Source organism: Podarcis gaigeae (genome assembly GCF_964106915.1).
Source record: "Podarcis gaigeae genome assembly, chromosome: Z".
Classification (NCBI taxonomy): domain Eukaryota; kingdom Metazoa; phylum Chordata; class Lepidosauria; order Squamata; family Lacertidae; genus Podarcis; species Podarcis gaigeae.
In genome coordinates this window covers 47722651-47741071 of record NC_139691.1, presented here as the reverse complement: position 1 = coordinate 47741071, position 18421 = coordinate 47722651, and the positions used below count along the sequence as shown (strand labels likewise).

Genomic DNA, 18421 nt, shown 5'->3' with positions numbered 1-18421 from the left:
GAGATCAATGGAAACAGTATCTTTCTAATTTTAAGTAACTGTCAAATCTGTTCTGTCAATGAACCTTCCCCAAACGTCATAAGGCAGACCGCTCCCAGGCTCAGAGCAGTGGTAGTTTGCTTTTCACTCTCTCCTGCAGGTTCTCCCTAGGTCCACGACTTCCCCCCTCTTCTCCTGCTTCCAAGGAGGGTTTGATATTTTTAACCAATGGAATCTTAATCCTTTGTCAAAAACTTTCAGAGACTTTAGTTTGTAACGTCTTTGCTTCAGTCTATTTACAAAAGCGGAAGGCGGATTTCCTGTTTAGAGCGTTCCTGCTTCGTTGCCAAATTAAAATATTTGAAGATCCAAATTTTCCGGTCTACTCACGGGTAGTTGTTTAAGGTCCAATTGTCCACAGGAAAAAGTCAGCGCTCTCCGGCAGCAGCAATGCGGCGTCACTCCGTGAAAGAAGCAGTCGATTCAAAGCACCGCGCCACTCACCCCACGTCACTCCGGATCCCCAAAACAGGGTTTCCCCGCGAGTTGGGAAGGCGCAAGAGGTGCCAGCCAAATCCCAAGTTCACAGGCTTCTCCCGCCTGTGATTTCTATGGGTCTCCGCCTTCGCCGTGGCGGTCAGACCCTGCTTATCACAGAGCAAGTTCCTCCCGATCGGAGGAGCTCCGCCATTGCCGGAGGCGCCAACCCGGAAGTCCGATTAACATAATATTTTCTTCTGAGCTGGATTATATTGTAAAATGGGAGGCATTGCCCTCCCATTATGAGGTAGTTGGCATCAGTCTGTTTCAAGACGCAATAGAATACACCTCCAGGACTGAAGTCTATCTGCTGCATTAGCAGCACCAACGTAACATCTCTGGGTGCAAGCCTGGGCAGATGACAAGACCCCCTCTTGGCCTCACTGATGTGTTCCAAAGCAATATGTATGGCACTAGCTTGGCTGCAGGAGTTGCCATGAGAAATCACAGAATCATGGAATTGTAGAGTTGGAAGGGACCCTGAGGGACCCTTAGTCCAGTCCTCTACAATGCGGGAATCTCAAAAGAGGCATAAAAGAAGACATCCAACCACCTTACGGACTCCAGATTTGTGTAGGGATTACTTCTTCTCCTGAAGATCTCCTGCAAGGCAACAGAGGTTTAGGATCAGAGCTTTTCTTGTCCTAGATGAACTACCTTCTCAGGTTGACGAACTCAAATTGCCCCTCACTTCCCTCTGCAGCACATGCAAGGAACCAATCTCTTGACCATTGGACCCACTACTGGTTTCATCTACTCAGTCTACCATAAGCTGTCTTCACATGCAGGGGAAATCCCTAACTCACCAAGGGTTTGAGAGCTACCCTCACTTGGTTTAATTGGCCAGTTGAAGCAGTTTCATGAGGCACGGCCACTGTCTTATGCAGACAGCTTTTGGGAGCCCCAGCTGAGAGATGAGTGCAGGGTGGGGACCAAAAGTGGACAAACCACCCCAGAAGGAGGAGGTGTCCCCTACCAGAGGAACTACCCCTCCACTATCACCTCATGCATTCCTATATATAATTATATCAATTGGGGGGGTTGTTTGATATTGTATATACAGTGGTACCTTGGGTTAAGAACTTAATTCGTTCTGGAGGTCTGTTCTTAACCTGAAGCACCACTTTAGCTAATCCCGCTGCTGCACGATTTCTGTTCGTATCCTGAAGCAAAGTTCTTAACCTGAGGTAATATTTCTGGGTTAGCGGAGTTGTAACCTAAAGCATATGTAACCTGAAGCATATGTAACCCGAGGTACCACTGTATGAAGTTGGGGGGTTTTCAGCCGGAACTTGCCAGAACTCAGTTCCGGCACCTCTCAAGTGGGCGCCACAGCAGAGGTGTCCGACACCTCTCTTTCTAAAAAAATGTGTGTGTTACATTGTTTTTAATGAGACCTATCTGGAGTCGCTATTAGGGGAAAAGGCGGGGAATGAATGAATGAATGTTAAAGTTAGGAGAAAGAATCCTGTAGTAGCAAGTAATATAGGACAAAGAGTCTTGTGTAAGCCTTAAAGATAAACAACTGGCTGTCCACGTGTTCTGGGAACCAGGGCGCTCCATGAAATTTACTCCCAATTAATACAGTACTTCAGTATTAAGAGCATGGCAGGTATGGAAAAGACTACAATTCCCAGCACACCTTGCGCGGAGTTCCTGAGGCATAAGGCAGGATGATGCTCTTTGCGCTTCTTTGAGGACCTTTTCTCTCCGCCACGGCTTCCTTTTTAAAACCCCGGCCAGGCCTTCGGAGAGGCCCAGCCACCTGCTCCCTTGGCGGCAGGGACAACCAAAGCACAAGACGGCAGAAGGGCATCGCGGCTTGCAGTTCCCATGGCGATTAACGGTTCAGACGGACTACAATACCCAGCGTGCCGCTGCAAGGGGCTACTTCCGGCAGCCCTGTGCTGACTTCAAAGAGCTGCGTTTAAGCGGACTGCGTTACCCAGCATGCGCAGCGGTACAAAAGGGAAGCTGGAGGCTCAATGGGCGTGCTGGGGGATGCTGGGAACTGTATGCCTTGCCGCATGAGGGAACTCTTCAAACCCAAAAGTTGGGCTTGGGCCAATCACTGTCTCTCAGTGACTTGCGTGAGGATAAAAACAGGATAAAAACAAATGCACCTTAAAACAATTAAAGCAGTCTGAAGAAGATGACGTACTTCTAAAAGCAGTTGCCGTTCAAAAACATTCTTGGATTCAGTGATCTTTGGGGTGACCAGGAATTGTGCAGTTGTTTTTTTTTTTAAATTCCTGGAAGTTAATATGGTTGTTTTGTTTTGTTTTTAAATTCCTGGAAGTTAATATTGATGGACACAGGTGCATGCACCTCAATAGGGAAGCCATTCCGCAAATGGGGAGCCACCACTGAAAAGTCCCTGTCATGTTTAAGATAACTTTTGCAAAACAAAAAAACCGGAGGCTTTTCTTTTGAGAATTATGAGAATTACCTAGACAATATAGAAATGTATTTATGTATGCAGCCATGGTCTCCTGGATGATCTTTGCCCAAAGATGGAAAGCAGAAAACGTCCCAACAAAAGAGGAATGGTTACAGAAACAACTATGCAGAAATGGCCAAAGTTACCAAAAGAATAAGAAATCAAAATGATCGAAATTTTAAGAAAGAATGGAAATCATTTATAGAATACATACAAAATTATTATAAACAAATTAAGGCATTAGCAGGCTTAATATAAAAACATGCAGCAGTTGTGAGGGGAAGTCTATGGAACACAGGGGAAAATGATAATTTGGTTTAATTTGGAAATGCAGTAAAATATTGGTTTAATTTGGAACTGCAGAAGTGGGGAGGGGAATCGAAGTAAGAGATATATGATAAACCTTTTGCTTTTAAAGTTGGGGTTTTTTTGTATGTTGTAAAATAAATTATATAAATAAAATTATTTTTTAAAAAAAGAAAAGTCCCCGTCATGGGCCAATGATGACAGTGGTGGACCAGGGAGGAAGCCCAGAGTCAGTGGCTACCAGAAGGCTCTCTCATTAGGGGTCTACGGTACTTTGGAGGAAGGGTTTATTTTGGAGAAGGGAGAAGACCACCTGGAGGGAGAAGACACAATGTATAAGAGGTGACCCATGCTGTAAGCAATGAGCAAGGTAAGAATAATAGAATCATAGAATTGTAGAACTGGAAAAGACCCCGAGGGTCATCTAGTCCAACCCACTGCAATGCAGGATTCTCAACACACAGTTGCCCACCCCATTTGAAACCATACTGGACCCAGCTTAGCTTTGCAAATGTGCTAGCGGCTTTATTGCTACGCCACTAGGATGATGGCCCTATAACTAGATGAGCTTGGCTGCTACCGCCACTGGTCTTCTGCTCTTGGTCTTTCCTTCCCTAGGAATGACCTTCCAGCATTAATTCCAGGCTGGCCTTTAACTTTGTGGGTTACCCTGGAACCTTCCATCCAGCGCGGGGGCAGGGACTCGCTTCCTCGGCACTGTTACCACCAGAAATCACGTCTGCACACGCGCAGATGCTGAAAATCACCGGCATGCTCGCTTGCACACGCGCGCGCACACACGATCCAGCCCACGGAGGGATCTCTGCGGGACCGATCCAGCCCAGGCAAGATAAACCTTGCCAACTCCTGCCTAAGAGGGTGCAAGGCTAATCACACAGTGGGAGGGGCACCATTGCTTTCATCTCCCTCTGCCTCTGCCATCCTGCCTCCTCTCCATGCTGATAGTCCCTCCTTCCTCAATTTAGTTTTTGGCTTTTTGCCTCTGCTTTAGCACTGGTGGCCAATATCTCCCCATTTTCCTTCCCTGTCTTACTTTGTGTCATTTTTTGCACCCGGTTTAACACTGTTGGGCTCCCTCTCCCTGTTCTCTCCTTGGCTTTATTTGTGTTGTTGTTTGCAGCTGCAAAAAGTGCCAGTGGCCTTCCTCTCTGTGTCCTTCACCCGCTAACTTGAAATTTCTTGTTTTTTGCAGCCACTTTAGCTTCGGTGGCCTATTCCCTCCTTTCTTAATCTCTTGTTTCTTTTGCTGCTGCCTCCGCCCGACTTCTCTGCCTTGCTCTAACAAGTGAGGAGTTTGAGAGGTTATCCAGTTGGGTAGGAGACAGCAAGACCAGCCAGGAAGTTTGGGCTACTGTCTGTGCCACCAGTGACAAGCAGGGGCGTCCAAAGTGTGGGGCCTGGGACAGTCACCCCTATTCACACCCACCTTCCCAGGGCCAGTCCTGCATGCCCCTGCTAGAGTTGGTCATCTCAGCCTCCTGCCACCGCTCTCTCGGCTGGGACAGGGTAGAGACATAGGAACCTGCATTACACTAAGCTGGACTATTGGTCCTGCTCTAGCCCAGAGCTGCCTGCACGCACCGGCAGCAGCTGTCCGGGGTTTCAGACAGAGGTGTCTCCCAGCCCAACCTGGAGATGCTGGGGACTGAACCGGGAGCCTTCTGCATGCAAAGCAGATGCTCTACTTTTGAGATGCGGCCCTTTGCCACTAATGCCCAATTAGTGCCATTGCCTTCCGTTAAGAGTTTGGTGTAATCCTTGACGCCTCCCTTTCCATGGAGGCGCAAGTTACAGCAAGAGCCAAGGGGACATTTTTCCACCTTCGCCTCATCAAGCAGTTGGTCCCTTACCTTTCCCGCCCCGATCTGGCCACAGTGATCCATGCAACGATAATCTCCAGGCTTGACTACTGTAATTCGCTCTACGCGGGGCTGCCCTTGAAGCTGTCCCAGAAACTCCAGCGGGTGCAGAATGCTGCAGCGAGGCTCCTCACGGGGTCTCTGCCATGGGAGCATATTCACCCAGTGCTTTTCAAGCTGCACTGGCTCCCGGTGGAGTGCAGGGTCAGATTTAAGGTGCTGCTTTTGACCTTTAAAGCCCTTCACGGCCTAGGACCCTCGTACCTATGGGACCACCTCTCCTGGTATGCCCCATGGAGAGCCTCAAGGTCCATAAATAGCAACACCCTAGAGGTCCCAGGCCCTAAGGAAGTTAGATTGGCTTCAACCAGAGCCAGGGCCCTCTCAACACTGGCCCCGGCCTGGTGGAACGCTCTGCCTCATGAGACCAGGGCCCTGCAGGATCTGATTTCTTTCCACAGGGCCTGTAAGACAGAGTTGTTCTGCCTGGCCTTTGGCTTGGAGCCAATTTGATTCTCTCCCTCTCTTTCTTTTTTCTTTTCCTTCTCCTCCTGCATTGAGGCTACATTTTAATGTTTTAATGTTTCAATATTTTAATGTTGTATTTTGTTTTAAAGTTGTAATCATTCAACTTGTTTTTATTATTGCTTGTAAGCCGCTCTGAGCCCGGCCTTGGCTGGGGAGGGCGGGGTATAAATAAAAATATTGTTGTTGTTAATTATTATTATTATTATTATTATTATTATTATTATTATTATTATTTTATTATTATTATTATTTGCCTACAGCTCAGCTGCTCGTATAGCCAGGGACTATGCTGTGGCCTTGAGCAGGCACACTTAATCCTACTTGCAGCAGAGGCAGACATGAGGCAGCGTGATCAGTTCCACTGCACAGGGCGCCACAGAGCCCTGCGACTATGACAGAACTGAGCAGAAGGTGAGAGGCAGGAGCATGCTGAATTTTAACCTTGCACACGGCGCCACTGAAATTTGAAAGACTGAAGTCTGACAGCATATATGTCTCACCTCTGGAATTTTACTGGGTTAAGATACTCTTTTTTCAGTTCATTAATTCACACATCTTCTTGGCTCCATCAATGGGCAATTTATAGTATAAAAACAGAATACTTGTGGACGGTCAGTTGTTATTCCATAGCACAGAAACTCCCAAACCTGCTTTATATATTTTGCCTAAATTGTTCTAAATCCTTGCCTAAGTAATCTGCATCTTATGAGCCCCAATCTCTGAGAAGTATAAGATTCTTGGAATTTCTAGTGCTTACCCAGGGTTCATATTTCCTTCAAGGATGAAGCTCAGCGAAGACTGTGGTGTCTTTAAGATATATGGTTTGTTTACACATATACAGCCTGAGCCTATGATGGAAGGGCCCATAGCATTAACCCCCCCAAGAGGGACTTGTTTTTCCCATAGCCACAGTCTTGGATTCCAGCAGAAATCAACTATGGCTGTCTCTCTTCCTTTCCAGCTTCTAGGTCACATAACTCAACTCTAAACTGTCTTTTGTCCTCACTTTTGCAAGTTGAGGGAGGGACCCCACCCATTTTCTGCCTAGCATAGACCCCACTTTCCTTTGTTCTCTTAATGACCCATCACTCAGACAAGCACCTCAACACAGGAAGCTAGCCTGTCTTATATTTTAATACTTGCTAGGTCCAGGGGTTTGAAAGATCTCAATTCCCTCCCCCCACAAAAACCCAACTTCATAACAGTAGAATCATGAAATTGTAGAGTTGGAAAGGACCCCGAAAGTCATCTATTCCAACCCTCTGCAGTGCAGGAATCTCAACTAGATCATACATGACAGACAGATGGCCATCCAACCCCTGCTTAAAAGTCTCCAAGGAACAAGAATCCAAAACTTTCTGAGGCAGTCAGTTCCACTGTGGAACAGCTCTTACTGTCAAAAAGTTCTTCCTGATGTTTGGTCAGAATCTCCTTTCTTGTAACTTGAAGCCATTGGTTTGAGTCCTACCCTTCGGAGCAGGAGAAAACCAGCTCGCTCCATCTTCCATGTGACAGGCCTTGAGATACTTGACAATGGTTATCATATCTCTTCTCAGTCTCCTCTTCTCCAACCTAAACATACCCAGCTCCCTCAACTTTTCCTCATAAGGCTTCTGTGTTAGGTTGACTGGTACCAGAGTCGTGGCCTTCTCAGAGGTTGCCCCTTAGTTCTAGATGCTCTCCCCCATGGCGCAAGCTGAGTTAGAAGAGAACATACATTTAATATGTTATTATTCCAATCTTTTAATTAAGTTACTTTTCTTGATCAAGTTTTACTGCTAATTTTAAAGGGTTATGCTGCCAGTTTTAATCTTAGTATAAAGAAACTTATATAAGTTTCTCAGAAACTGTCCATACCCCCCAGGGAAGCTTTTATACCTATTAGGCAGGCAGAGGTTCTCCTTGAGGAGGAAGATGTGAAGGAGTATCATTAAAGGGCTACAAATGGTCAGACAATTAAGTTTTATGAATGTTTTACTACAAGAGAGGATATTGTTTGGGTTTCTTCTTGCCCTTGGTCCTGAAATAACTTGCGTATGCTTGTTAGAGCTCCTCTTGCTTGCTAGAGGAAGACAGAGTGGAATGAGCCGCCTGGGTGGTGCAGAGCTCCTTTTCTCTCCTTTTGGGGCAGCCCTCTCCTTTGTCTGCCTCCCTCCTCCGTCTCCTCCACTCGGAGCGTGGGCTGCCTGCAAACTTCAGGTCTGGGCTCTGAGTGAGTGACTCCCCCCACCCTCCGCCCCCCACCTTGGGCCTCTCCAGCCAGCCACAGAACAAGCTCCCCTGGCCTGTGAACTGAGTGGCTGAAGAGTGTGGCACAAAAGCGGCACCTTCCTTGGCCTCCAGCTGCAGCCCTTCAGCCAGTTCACGCGCTCTTGCCTCTCCCTAGTGCACCTAGCCTGCCTGGCCCTGCCCATAGGTGGCACACACACGGGTTTCATGCCAGCTACTGTGCAGGTGAGAGGAGACAGCCGGTGAGAGCAGAGCGAGGAGGAGGAGGAGGAGAGGAGGAGGAGGAGCATCAGCAGCAAAAGTTCAGTTTGGAAGAATAAAAGCAGCTGTCAGATAAAAGTGCCTCATCGGACTGCCTGCAAAAGAAGGGAGATCTGATCAGCCAGCTCTTTCTCAGCCTGTCCTCCAAGGGGACTGGGGCCTTGGTCAAGGTGAGTGAGGGGGCTGGGAGGAGCACCAGAGGTGCTGCAAACTGGGCAGTAGGCAAACTGCCTTGAAGCAAAATAGGCTCTTTTCTGGGACATAGAAAAGAAGGGTCCCTCCTTTCTCCAGCCCACCCAGCAAAAACAGGGGATGGTAATAAAGTAGGAATTGGGTTGTTTTGGTGGGGCGGCAGGAAGGGGCTGGAGAAAGGAGCTATCTTGTCTTCTGAAAATAAGCGTTTTAGTTTCACTTTCCAGCTTTAAATGGGGTAAATATTTGGTGTGGGATTCTGAAGGTGGGTCAAGAAGTTTCTCTCCAAGTTTTCCTTTCTTTTAAAAGAGCGAAACCATGACCTCCCCCTTTCTCCCCATCGTGGGAATGGGCACCACTGTGTGGAGTTTTCCTTAATAATTATATGCAATTATTCCATGTGCATTCCTCCACTTTCTGCGCCACATAGGGATTGTGTGTGAAGTTGGGCTGGAGAGGGTGGGGGAGGGAGAGGATACAATTAAGACTAGTTTATTTCCTAACTTTCTCTCCCCTTCCTCTGACTAATGTAATATTGGTCATTCATACTTAAAATAATTTTGTACAGCCAAACTTTTATTCAGAAGGAAAATGAGTTTTTTTCTAAACACATGACTCCTCAAAATGTTGCAATCTCTCTCCCCCCCCCCCCGGAAATAAGCTGGGGCCATGGCTGCCAGGTTTTGCAAGACTTGCAGTCACCCCACCCCTAGCAGCTCCTTCTGCCCCCCTCAGTGGGTGCCATGCTGTCCCCACCTGCAGTGGCAGAACTTGCAGTCTCAAATTTAAGCAGTGCCCAGTGCCATACCAAACCTCAGTGCCCCACTGCTTCTCACGCTCCATTGTAAATAAAAATTGTGGTGTCCCCCAGGCTCCATGCCTAGTGCAACCAAACCAGGGGTAGTCTCCCCCCACGCCTCTGCCCACCTGCCTTTACCCTGGCACTCTCAGATAAGGTGGCCTGAGAAGGCTGGTGTTTTTTGAGCAGAGTAGCCAAATGGTCGTGTTTTCTCCTCCTGCACCCCCACCACTGCCCCACATGCCCCTGTGCACCAAGGCCTGAAGTCTCTTTGGTATCCATAGCAACACCTTCCCCATGCCTGAGGGGCCTTGGCAGGGCGGGAGTGCTCCTTCCCTCTCAAAACTGCAGCGCCTTTGCATCTCTCAACTGCTCCACACATTACATGATGCAGAGACCATCCCCGTGTAGAGAGAGCGAGCTGTATCGCCATGTGTGAAAAGGAAGATCGTATGCGTTTCTGTTCTTGCTTCTTCTGACATTGGTTATGGGTAACTGCGGTAAACACACTTGTGCGTATTATGCCAGGCGCTGGATACGTCTTTTCCCAAAGCAATTATCTTGACATGGGGAGAAACTTAACCCAATTAAAGCAGGCTTCTGATTTGTAAGAGCATTTTGGGGGCTCATAGGTATTACTGGCATCATCATTATGAAATACCGTATACTGCCATTATGGTTTTTATTTGTGATTATTGTTACAGTGCCATTTGTGTACATCGTACTTTCCCAAGAGCAAGAATGCAGGTCCCTGCCCCAGTGGCCATACAGTCTGGGGGGGGGGGGACAGAGGATGTGGAGAGGGACATGGAGACAGGGTTTAATGGGAAAAGAAGCAGGTCTGCATGTTTTCCTTGCCCTGTTTGTGTGGCTGATGTTAGGTAGCTTGAGTGTGCTGGAATCTGCGTTTTGATTCAGCTGAGGACTTAAGAAGAGCCAGTGACCCATCTAGTCCAGCATCCTGCTCTCACAGCAGCTGGAGGAGGAGGAGCTGCAAGTAACAGGCTTCCACCCTTCATGTGCTTCACCTGTTCTGTAAACAGACGCTCCATAGGGGTTCCAAGAGCTCCACTCAGAGCTGCGACCTAGAATGCAGGAATAGCCTTTGCTTGTGCATGAAAGAAATGAATGAATGAGGCTAGTAAGTAGGGTTAAGTGAGTACGCAGGAAGCAGACTCTTCTCTCCAAAATGTGACTTCCGAGTATAAACCCTAACAACACCAGAAGCAGGGGAAGGAGGGGCTGTGTTTGTGGGTTTCCCCACACCCTCCTGTCCCGTTGCTCTCGTGTGTTGTGTCTGCCTCTTTATCTTTCACTCTCTGGAGGAGAGAGGTACGATTAAGCTCCATACTAACCCGACTCCTTGCAACGTGGGCCTGCCCCAGCTTGCAAATTTGGGGTGGGGTGCCCGGGGTGCAACTCACCAGGCAGGTTGAGTTCTCCCCCCCACCGCCGCCGCCACCGTGCGCAGGTTTCCGTTGGCCTGGTGCCTGATCTAGATTAGCCTCTTCTGGTATTGCACCCGCAACATATGCGCTGGGTGATGACAGTGGGGGAATGGAGCTTGGGATCTCGTTGAACTTCACACACTTCCGCACTCCCTTTTGCAAACCGCAACTGTTCCTGGTGAGTGGAAAAGAGCAGGAGAGGCGGAAGGCTGAAGACCCATTCAAGCCAGTGTGGTTTCTTTCCTTCCTTATTCCCCCCCCCCCCTTGCCACACCTATTCCTGCATTATCTGCCTCCTCCCTGCAAACTCCACGTGCCCTACCATGCAGTACCAATAGGCTACATGTGTTCCCCCCAGCAGGGCCTGGTGTTCTCCACTACTTGATGCACCATGGTGAAGGACGCAGGTTGCTGCAGCCGGTGTGCCACCTGCCTGCTGTGCCTCTACAGCTGCCGTTGGACTCGTAACAAGAAGGGCCTGGTAACCAGCAAGGTGAGTGGGCAACTCTTCTCCAGCATCTGTAGGGATGTGTTTAGAGAGTCCTGGCTGGCCTGGCTCTGTTGCGTCATGAGGCATGAGGAGAGCACTGGCATGTCCTGGAGAAGAGGGTCAGGGGGTGCCAGCCATGGACCCTTTTTCTGTCAAGGGGTTTTTTAAAGTTCATTTTTCACAGCATTTATTCCCTACCCCATCACCAAAAGGGCTCTCGGAGAGACTTGCAAAAATCAAGACAGTCCCTGCCCTCAGGCTCATAATCTAAAAAGGCATGACACACAAGGAAAAAGGAATAGAAGGGAGGAAAGAAACAGAAGCTCCAGCAAAAATTCAACAGAAGTCTTTGTTCTTAGGCAGCTGAGTTTTGACCTGTTTTCCCTAGTGTCCAATATGGCAGGATCCTCCAGCACTCTCTCTCTCTCTCTCTCTCTCTCTCTCTCTCTCTCTCTCTCTCTCACCACCCTCTCCTAGCATCCTCAGTTTTGGCCCACTCAGTGCTGTGCTCTCAAAAGTTCCAGGAGACCTGGTGCTGGAATTGGTCGGTCTGCCTGACTCTCACAGAGAAAGATGGCTTGCCTGCCCTGACGTGTTAGGAATTCCCTCTTACTGACTAATCATGGCCCCCTTCTCTTTCTTGACAGCAAAAGACAAACTGGTTTCCCAGCACAGAGGGGGAATGTAGCCATGCCTGTAAAGTACCCTGGTCCTCATTGTATCATTATTATCATTTCATCTTCATCATTATTTAGTTCAACAATTTTTAATGCTGCTTAAAACCCTTTTTCTAAGCAATGTACAATGTGGTTACAAATATATATATATAATACAGAGGGGGAAATCAGTTAAAATCAATAATAAAAAGCTTACTTAAAGTGCCTGCTGAATATTTCTTTTTTTTTAAACAGAAGTCTTCATGGAGGGAGGGAGGGAGGGGCCGCCTGGTAGGGCTGGCAGTTTCTGGTTTTCATCATTGTGATATATCTGCAGCTAAACATTGTGATATACTGATATATCACAATATCTGAAATAAGGATGTAACTATGTAGAGGCAAATAAGGCAATGTCTTGGCAACTGCTACTACTTAGGGGTCTAAGGGGTTTACTCACCTTTAGCATATCATTACAACTGTTATTTTATAGTACAGAGAGCAACAGGGGCAGCAGGAAACATAAGAGAAGCGATGACTGGCTTCACGGTTTTTCCCATTTCACAATTTTTTACATAGCACCCTCACAAATTGTGAATCGTGATATGTCGCCATGTCAAAAATTATAGAACCGTTCTCACAATGTGGACTTCGAACCAACTTCAGACGATGTATTGATACATGGCCCAGTCCTGCTGTCTGGTCTCAGTCAGGAGAGAATTCCACAATACGGGAACGCTTGGCTCCTGGCAGATGCAGGCAGTGCCATTCGGGACCCCTAACAGCGATTCCCCCAAATACACCAGGGATCAGGCAGGGATCGGGATCCAAGTACTTAAGGGCCTTGTGAATTAATGCAGGAACTTTGAACTTGACCCAGTAGCATATGGGCAGCCAGTGCAAGCTTTTGAAAACTGATAATCCATCTCCATCAACAGCCTAACTGCAGTGTTTTGCACTAGATGGAGTTTCCAGACCAGGCCCATGGGCAACCCCACATAATAATTATCATTATGAATTTCTAAACCACCCTCTACTAATTAGAATCCCTGAATGGTTTGCAACAACTACATTAAAACCATAATTAAAAAACAAACCATGGCAACACAGCAGGGCTAGGCAGAGGTGGGCAGGCGACGGGAGCTTAGAGGAAGTAGCAGCCATGGGCAGCCACAGAGTCTGTGGCTCCAGCTCCACCCCTTTGTATACTGGGTGACACAGGGGCGGAGGAAAGGGGTGTGGTGGGGCGGGCCACCCCGGGTGTAACCACTGAGACAAAATGCCAGGCGACACTCACCACGGGGCTTGCACCATGCCCGAGCCACGCATCTCTCCTGGGAGTGCCGCAGTGGCTTGGGTGCCCTTAGGCTCCACACTGCCCCCAAAGGTCCGCCCACCACCTCCCCCTCAGTTGTAGGGCAGCTGAATGGGAGAAGGCAGGCAGACTCCTCAGAGGCCCAGCGGGGCGTCCTGCCCCGCAGGTGGCTGGCCCCGCCCCTGGGTGCAGGGCATGCGCACTGCCCCAGGCGCCCGACTGGCTTGCTCCACCACTGGGGTGGCATGTTCAGCAAAAGTGAGAAGAAGCATTATCTGATCACGTGGCGGAAAGTGAGTTCCTGAGAATGTGGGTGGGAGGAAGCCAGGGGGGTTGGCCAAGGGGGAAAGTGTTCTTTCTGCTTCCCATCCCTCCTGCAGTGAGTGTAGGCCCTCTAAGCAGTGCAGGGCTGGAGACAGATGGCATGTTTTTCCCTCCAGAGAGTTGAAGGCCATTTGAAAGAGGGATTGCTGCTCACAATGTATATATTCTGCTCAGGTATGCCTCCATGTATAGGGCTTTTTGTGCGCTTTGGCCGGCTTCAGTTTATCTGCATGTTGCCTTTCTGTGGTAAACCAGCTCCTAAAGCATCAGTATACCATGCAATAACAATGTAATATAACAACACCTAGTAAAATATTTAGCATCTACTTTCCAAGGTAATCATTAACAATTCAAAATATATTGCTAAAATATAAACATAGAATCAACATTTCAAAAGGCCCACCGAAACACACCTAACAATCAGCTCAGTATTATACAACTGGGCCAACAATTAATCCTAAAGCTTGGGAATAAAACTACTAAAGACAAAATCCAAATTAACAGCAAAATAGTCTATCTACCCTTACTAAGAAGAAGCCAAAAGCATGGAAGAAAATACAAGATCTTTCATTTCAAGGCACATCAGCAAAATGATTTCAGAACTAATGAAATATGTATGTTCCCCAAGCGATGTAAAGCTCCTCAAATCACTTTCAAAATTATTATCTAATCTTCAGTCTAAGGCTAAGCTGTCCTCAGAGCTTGATTTAAGGTGGGCTATAAATCAGAATCTGCTGTCAGTGCCGCAGCTCAGCCTTAGAGCAAGCAAGGCAAAAGCATAATTTCATTCGTTATTTTTAACCCACTTTTCTGTGTGGAGACACAAACTGGCTTACAAGATTAAAACACGTTGTGTACAAATTTTCAGGTTTAAATATACCGTAGCTATTTGAATCTTTTCTCTCTCGCTTTGGATCAAAGCTAGTTGGGGAGGGAAGACATACCAAAGTTCAGATTTTATAAGGAATGACAGGATTGATGCCGGATAGTCCTGTTTTAAATGTATTCGGAGCTGTCGTTTTTTTATTTTAAAAACTGTTTTAAATTATTATTTTTGTAACTCACCTTGAGATGGCAGTTTAGAAGGCGATTAATCGGTGATTATGGTGATAATAAGGAGAAGGACTAACATCATATGTACACCACTTCCCAAACCAGTGGTGTTCTGCATCTAGAGCAAATGGGAGTGTGTGCACAGCCACAGCTTAATGGCACCAGATAAAAAACAAATGCAGTACCACAGGCACAGCAGATGGTAAGAAATAAAACCAAAAGCTTGCTGAAACAATTTCCAGGAAGTGTCTAAATCAGCCCTCAACAACTTGGTTCCCTCCAGTTGTTTTGGTGGGAACCACTCTCATTATCCCTTAGTGGCTGGGGCTGATGCAAATTGTAGTCCAAAACATCTGGAAGTCACCAGGTTGATCCAGATACTAAAGGAGAAGGAGGCTGATAGTAGGAGGAAATTCCACAGCAATGTCACTGAAAAGGAACCTGTCACAGGTACTTTCCTGTCTGATCTCACATATGACCACCTAAAGCACCTAGCCTAGGGCATGCCCTCCACTGTGTAGCCACAGCCAGCCTTGCACATCTGGAGATGCAAGTGGGGCTTCCAGGCCAGAGGGTGTGTCATCCAAGAGTCAAGAGCCACCTATTAAGGTGCATCTGCCGGTGGTTCATTTTCTAACCTGTTCCTCCTCTTCACAGTGCGACTGTGCCTGGTTCTTCTTCGTCTTCTGCGTGTGCCTTTTCGCCCTGGCCTGGTTCTACCTTGCCTTTGTCACCCTCAATGATTTCCACAATCTCAATGAGTGAGTAGAAGGCCCGGGGTGCCCCCCCCCCCACCTAAGATTCTCTCCAGCTCCCTTTGTCATAACCCTTCCTCACCTCGGGTTTTTTCCCCTGCCCAACAGATTCATTTTCCGCAAGACAGGATGGTGGCTTGACTGGTCGATGGTGATACTGTCTGGAACAACAACTCTAGTCACCTTCTCCTCACTGCTCCTGGTACACCCTTTTTATTTGGCTCTTTTCCCAGGATGCTTGCACCGTACCTCCAGAATTCCCTGGTCTCACTTTGGGGAGGTTGGGGGGTGGGGGGAAATCAACTTCTTAAAACCCATTTGAGAACATGCTGTTCTGTCTACTAAGGGCCATATAACCTATTTGTAGAGCATTTATCCTCATTTGTTAGAGGAGACGTTACATGATGTTGCATCAAAACAAGGGTTATCCCATACTCCAGCACATTTTCCCATCACTTTCCTTATTAGAAAAAGTCAGGTCTTTGGGAAAAGCAGGTTTGTCACACAAGACATACCTATCTATCTGAATTTGCTAGTATGTGATTAAGTCTGGGAACTCCAATTTTTTGAGAGAGCCAGCAATATCTAAGCCCAACATTTCATAAAACTTAATAAAGCTTTTTGGGAGAAAGTTAAATCAGCACATTGGGAATACCAGTGTACATTGGTACCTCGGGTTAAGTACTTAATTCATTCTGGAGGTCCGTTCTTAACCTGAAACTGTTCTTAACCTGAAGCACCACTTTAGCTAATGGGGCCTCCTGCTGCTGCCACGCTGCCGGAGCACGATTTCTGTTCTCATCCTGAAGCAAAGTTCTTAACCTGAAGCACTATTTCTGGGTTAGCGGAGTCTGTAACCTGAAGCGTATGTAACCTGAGGTACCACTGTATAAGTGAACATCTCAGAAGCCAGAAGGAAGGTTCTGAGAAGGGTGTCTAGTGGTTAGTGGCTGAGACTTTTGTGACAGTGGAATTTGTAATGCAAATAGGAAAGTATCTGCCAACTTTCATAATACAGGTCTGAAGGGTTTGGGTATAGAAAGCAGGTTGCCTAACTGCAGAGTTATGGCTTTTCTTCATTTTTGAATGGTGTCAACACCATCATCTTCGTATGAGAATGTGGTCCTCCTGCAGTCCTTGTCCCAGAATCCAAAGTGGGTTCTTGGTCCCAAGTCATATCACTCTCCCATTTTAATTATAGGTTCTGGCACTCTGCCTGCAGCTCTGGCACCAGCCCCTGAAGCTCCATTGGATACACAAGGTAAACCCCTGCCCCAAGCACAATTCCAACTTCCTACTGGGTTCCTTTGTGGAAGGCACAATCCTACACAAAAGTTTGTGCTGCTGCTGCATAATGTTGGTGCACACCAGATCACCACCATTAGCTAGGTGGATTCCCAGTATCAAATGAGCATGCGTTTATTTATTTTTGCACTTAGTGCTGAGATAAAGTACAACAGATCTCTTCACCTGATGTCATTTGATGTTAGGTGAATGACATGTGGGTGTGGTTGGCCCAAAATGGCCTGGTGGTCCTCCACTTCCTTCTCCTTCCTCTATTTCTTCTGTTACATTTTAGTCTGTAAGCTCCTTGGGACAGGGTTTCACTTTGCACAGTGCCTTGCACACTGATGGCACTATGTAAGTTTATTTTCCTTATTAAAATGTTTAGAGACTGTCTTCCATTATAAGATAACAAGGTAATTTACAGAATAAAAGCCAAACAATTAAAACGATAAGGCACTGTAAGCAAAAATACCACAGATTTCCAGACTTTTCCAATAAAGTCAGTAATGAGCTAATGTAACAATACCATTGAAGGGGAGAGGACACTGGGGGCTTGCAATGTTTTGTAAGGATGGAGGAAAAAATTGATTCACCTCACATTTAATAGAAACATGACTACAATGTGAGAACCAAAATACTGCCGTGCTTTGAAATTTACATTTCTCTATTTTTTTCTGTGCAGTTCTCCAGCCAAGCAATATGTTCAAAAATGCATACAGTAAAGTGTACATATAAATATGCACTAAAATGCTTAACGGCTTTTCACAAGGACTTGTAACTGATTTGGAAATGTAGGGAACTGAGCTTAAGACTAGAAAGATAGGAAACTAAAATAAACTGAAACTGACATATTCACCATTCCCTACAAAAATGCAAGTAGAACACACAGGTGGAAGTGAAAAGGATACACACATCAGCTTCCCCAGAGAGAAGCCTCACTGCACCCCAATATATGCATTGCAGGGGACTGGATAGCATGACCCTCAATGTCCCTTCCAACTCTACCATTCTATGATTTTATGTTCTGTTACTCACTCTCTCTCTCTCTCTCAAACACTCACAAGCAAACTGATTACTTTCCCATTCCAAATGCACAACAATCTCTCTAAAGATGTTCAACAACACTAGGCCCAGATCAGAACCCTGCAGCTCCCTACTTTTCACTCCCCCCCCCCAAAAAAATAATACATTTGTTGCCAAAGCAAGCACACTTTTTTTCCAGAATGGTGAGAAACCAATAGCTTTATTTAGTTGCAACAGTGTACAAAATAAACAAAGTGGTACAGTCCTTGCAGAAAGGTCTTGACAGTCTATACCAGGGGTCGGCAAACTACAGTCCGCGGGCCGGATCAGGCCCGCAAGGGTCGTTAACCCGGCCCAGCTGCTTTCTGAGCAGACAAAAAAGAGGGAAGCTGCCGGATGTTCTCACGCAAAGTCCTCCTACAGAAGGAGGAAAAGCAGGTGGAGGAGGTGCCGCTGGCAGGAAAAGAGGCACCACCCAGGGAGGGGGAGGGGGCAAGAGATTTATGCGGGGAGGGAAAAGAGAGAGGGTGGGGCCCCACCCCCGAAGCACGGAAGAGATGCCAGCAGCAGGAGGCCCAGCAGGCCGCAATGCAGCACCAAACCCAGGCAAGGACTCCTCATCCAAACAATGACTATCATCAGTGCAGGTAAGAATTTTTTAAAATTTTAATATTTATCATCTACAATGCTGCCTGGCCTGCATGGTGCTCTTGCGTGGAATGTGTCCTTTTAAAATGCATCTGTGGGTTACTTGTGGGGCCTGCCTGGTGTGCATAGGAATTCGTTCATTTTTTCACCCAAAATATAGTCCGGCCCCCCACAAGCTCTGAGGGACAATGGACTGGCCCCTTGCTGAAAAAGTTTCCCGACCCCTGGTCTATACATATTGCCTTCTTTTCAAAATAAAGCCCTTAAAGTG

The 18421-nt window shown here is 47.0% G+C and overlaps 1 protein-coding gene and 1 long non-coding RNA gene across 6 annotated transcripts in view; both read left to right on the top strand.

The window, feature by feature from the left end:
• The first annotated feature begins 2590 nt into the window (after positions 1-2590).
• On the top strand, positions 2591-6022 carry LOC310837034. Its single transcript, XR_014560356.1, has 3 exons — positions 2591-2609; positions 3439-3635; positions 5934-6022. It is a non-coding gene; the product is annotated as an uncharacterized lncRNA (long non-coding RNA).
• Positions 6023-6046: 24 nt separating this feature from the next.
• Positions 6047-18421, top strand: part of GDPD2 (glycerophosphodiester phosphodiesterase domain containing 2) — a 30045-nt gene continuing 17670 nt past the window's right edge. Inside the window, exons 1-6 of one of the 5 annotated variants that reach the window (XM_083722923.1) lie at positions 6047-6084; positions 8060-8333; positions 10961-11095; positions 15095-15198; positions 15301-15394; positions 16394-16453. In XM_083722923.1, the coding sequence (XP_083579049.1) occupies positions 10994-11095; positions 15095-15198; positions 15301-15394; positions 16394-16453 (360 nt within the window). In that variant the 5' untranslated portion in view covers positions 6047-6084; positions 8060-8333; positions 10961-10993. Of the gene's footprint in view, positions 6085-7802; positions 8334-10662; positions 10781-10960; positions 11096-15094; positions 15199-15300; positions 15395-16393; positions 16454-18421 lie in introns of those variants that run through there. The other 4 variants (XM_083722924.1, XM_083722922.1, XM_083722925.1 and 1 more) reach the window with 4 other exon arrangements.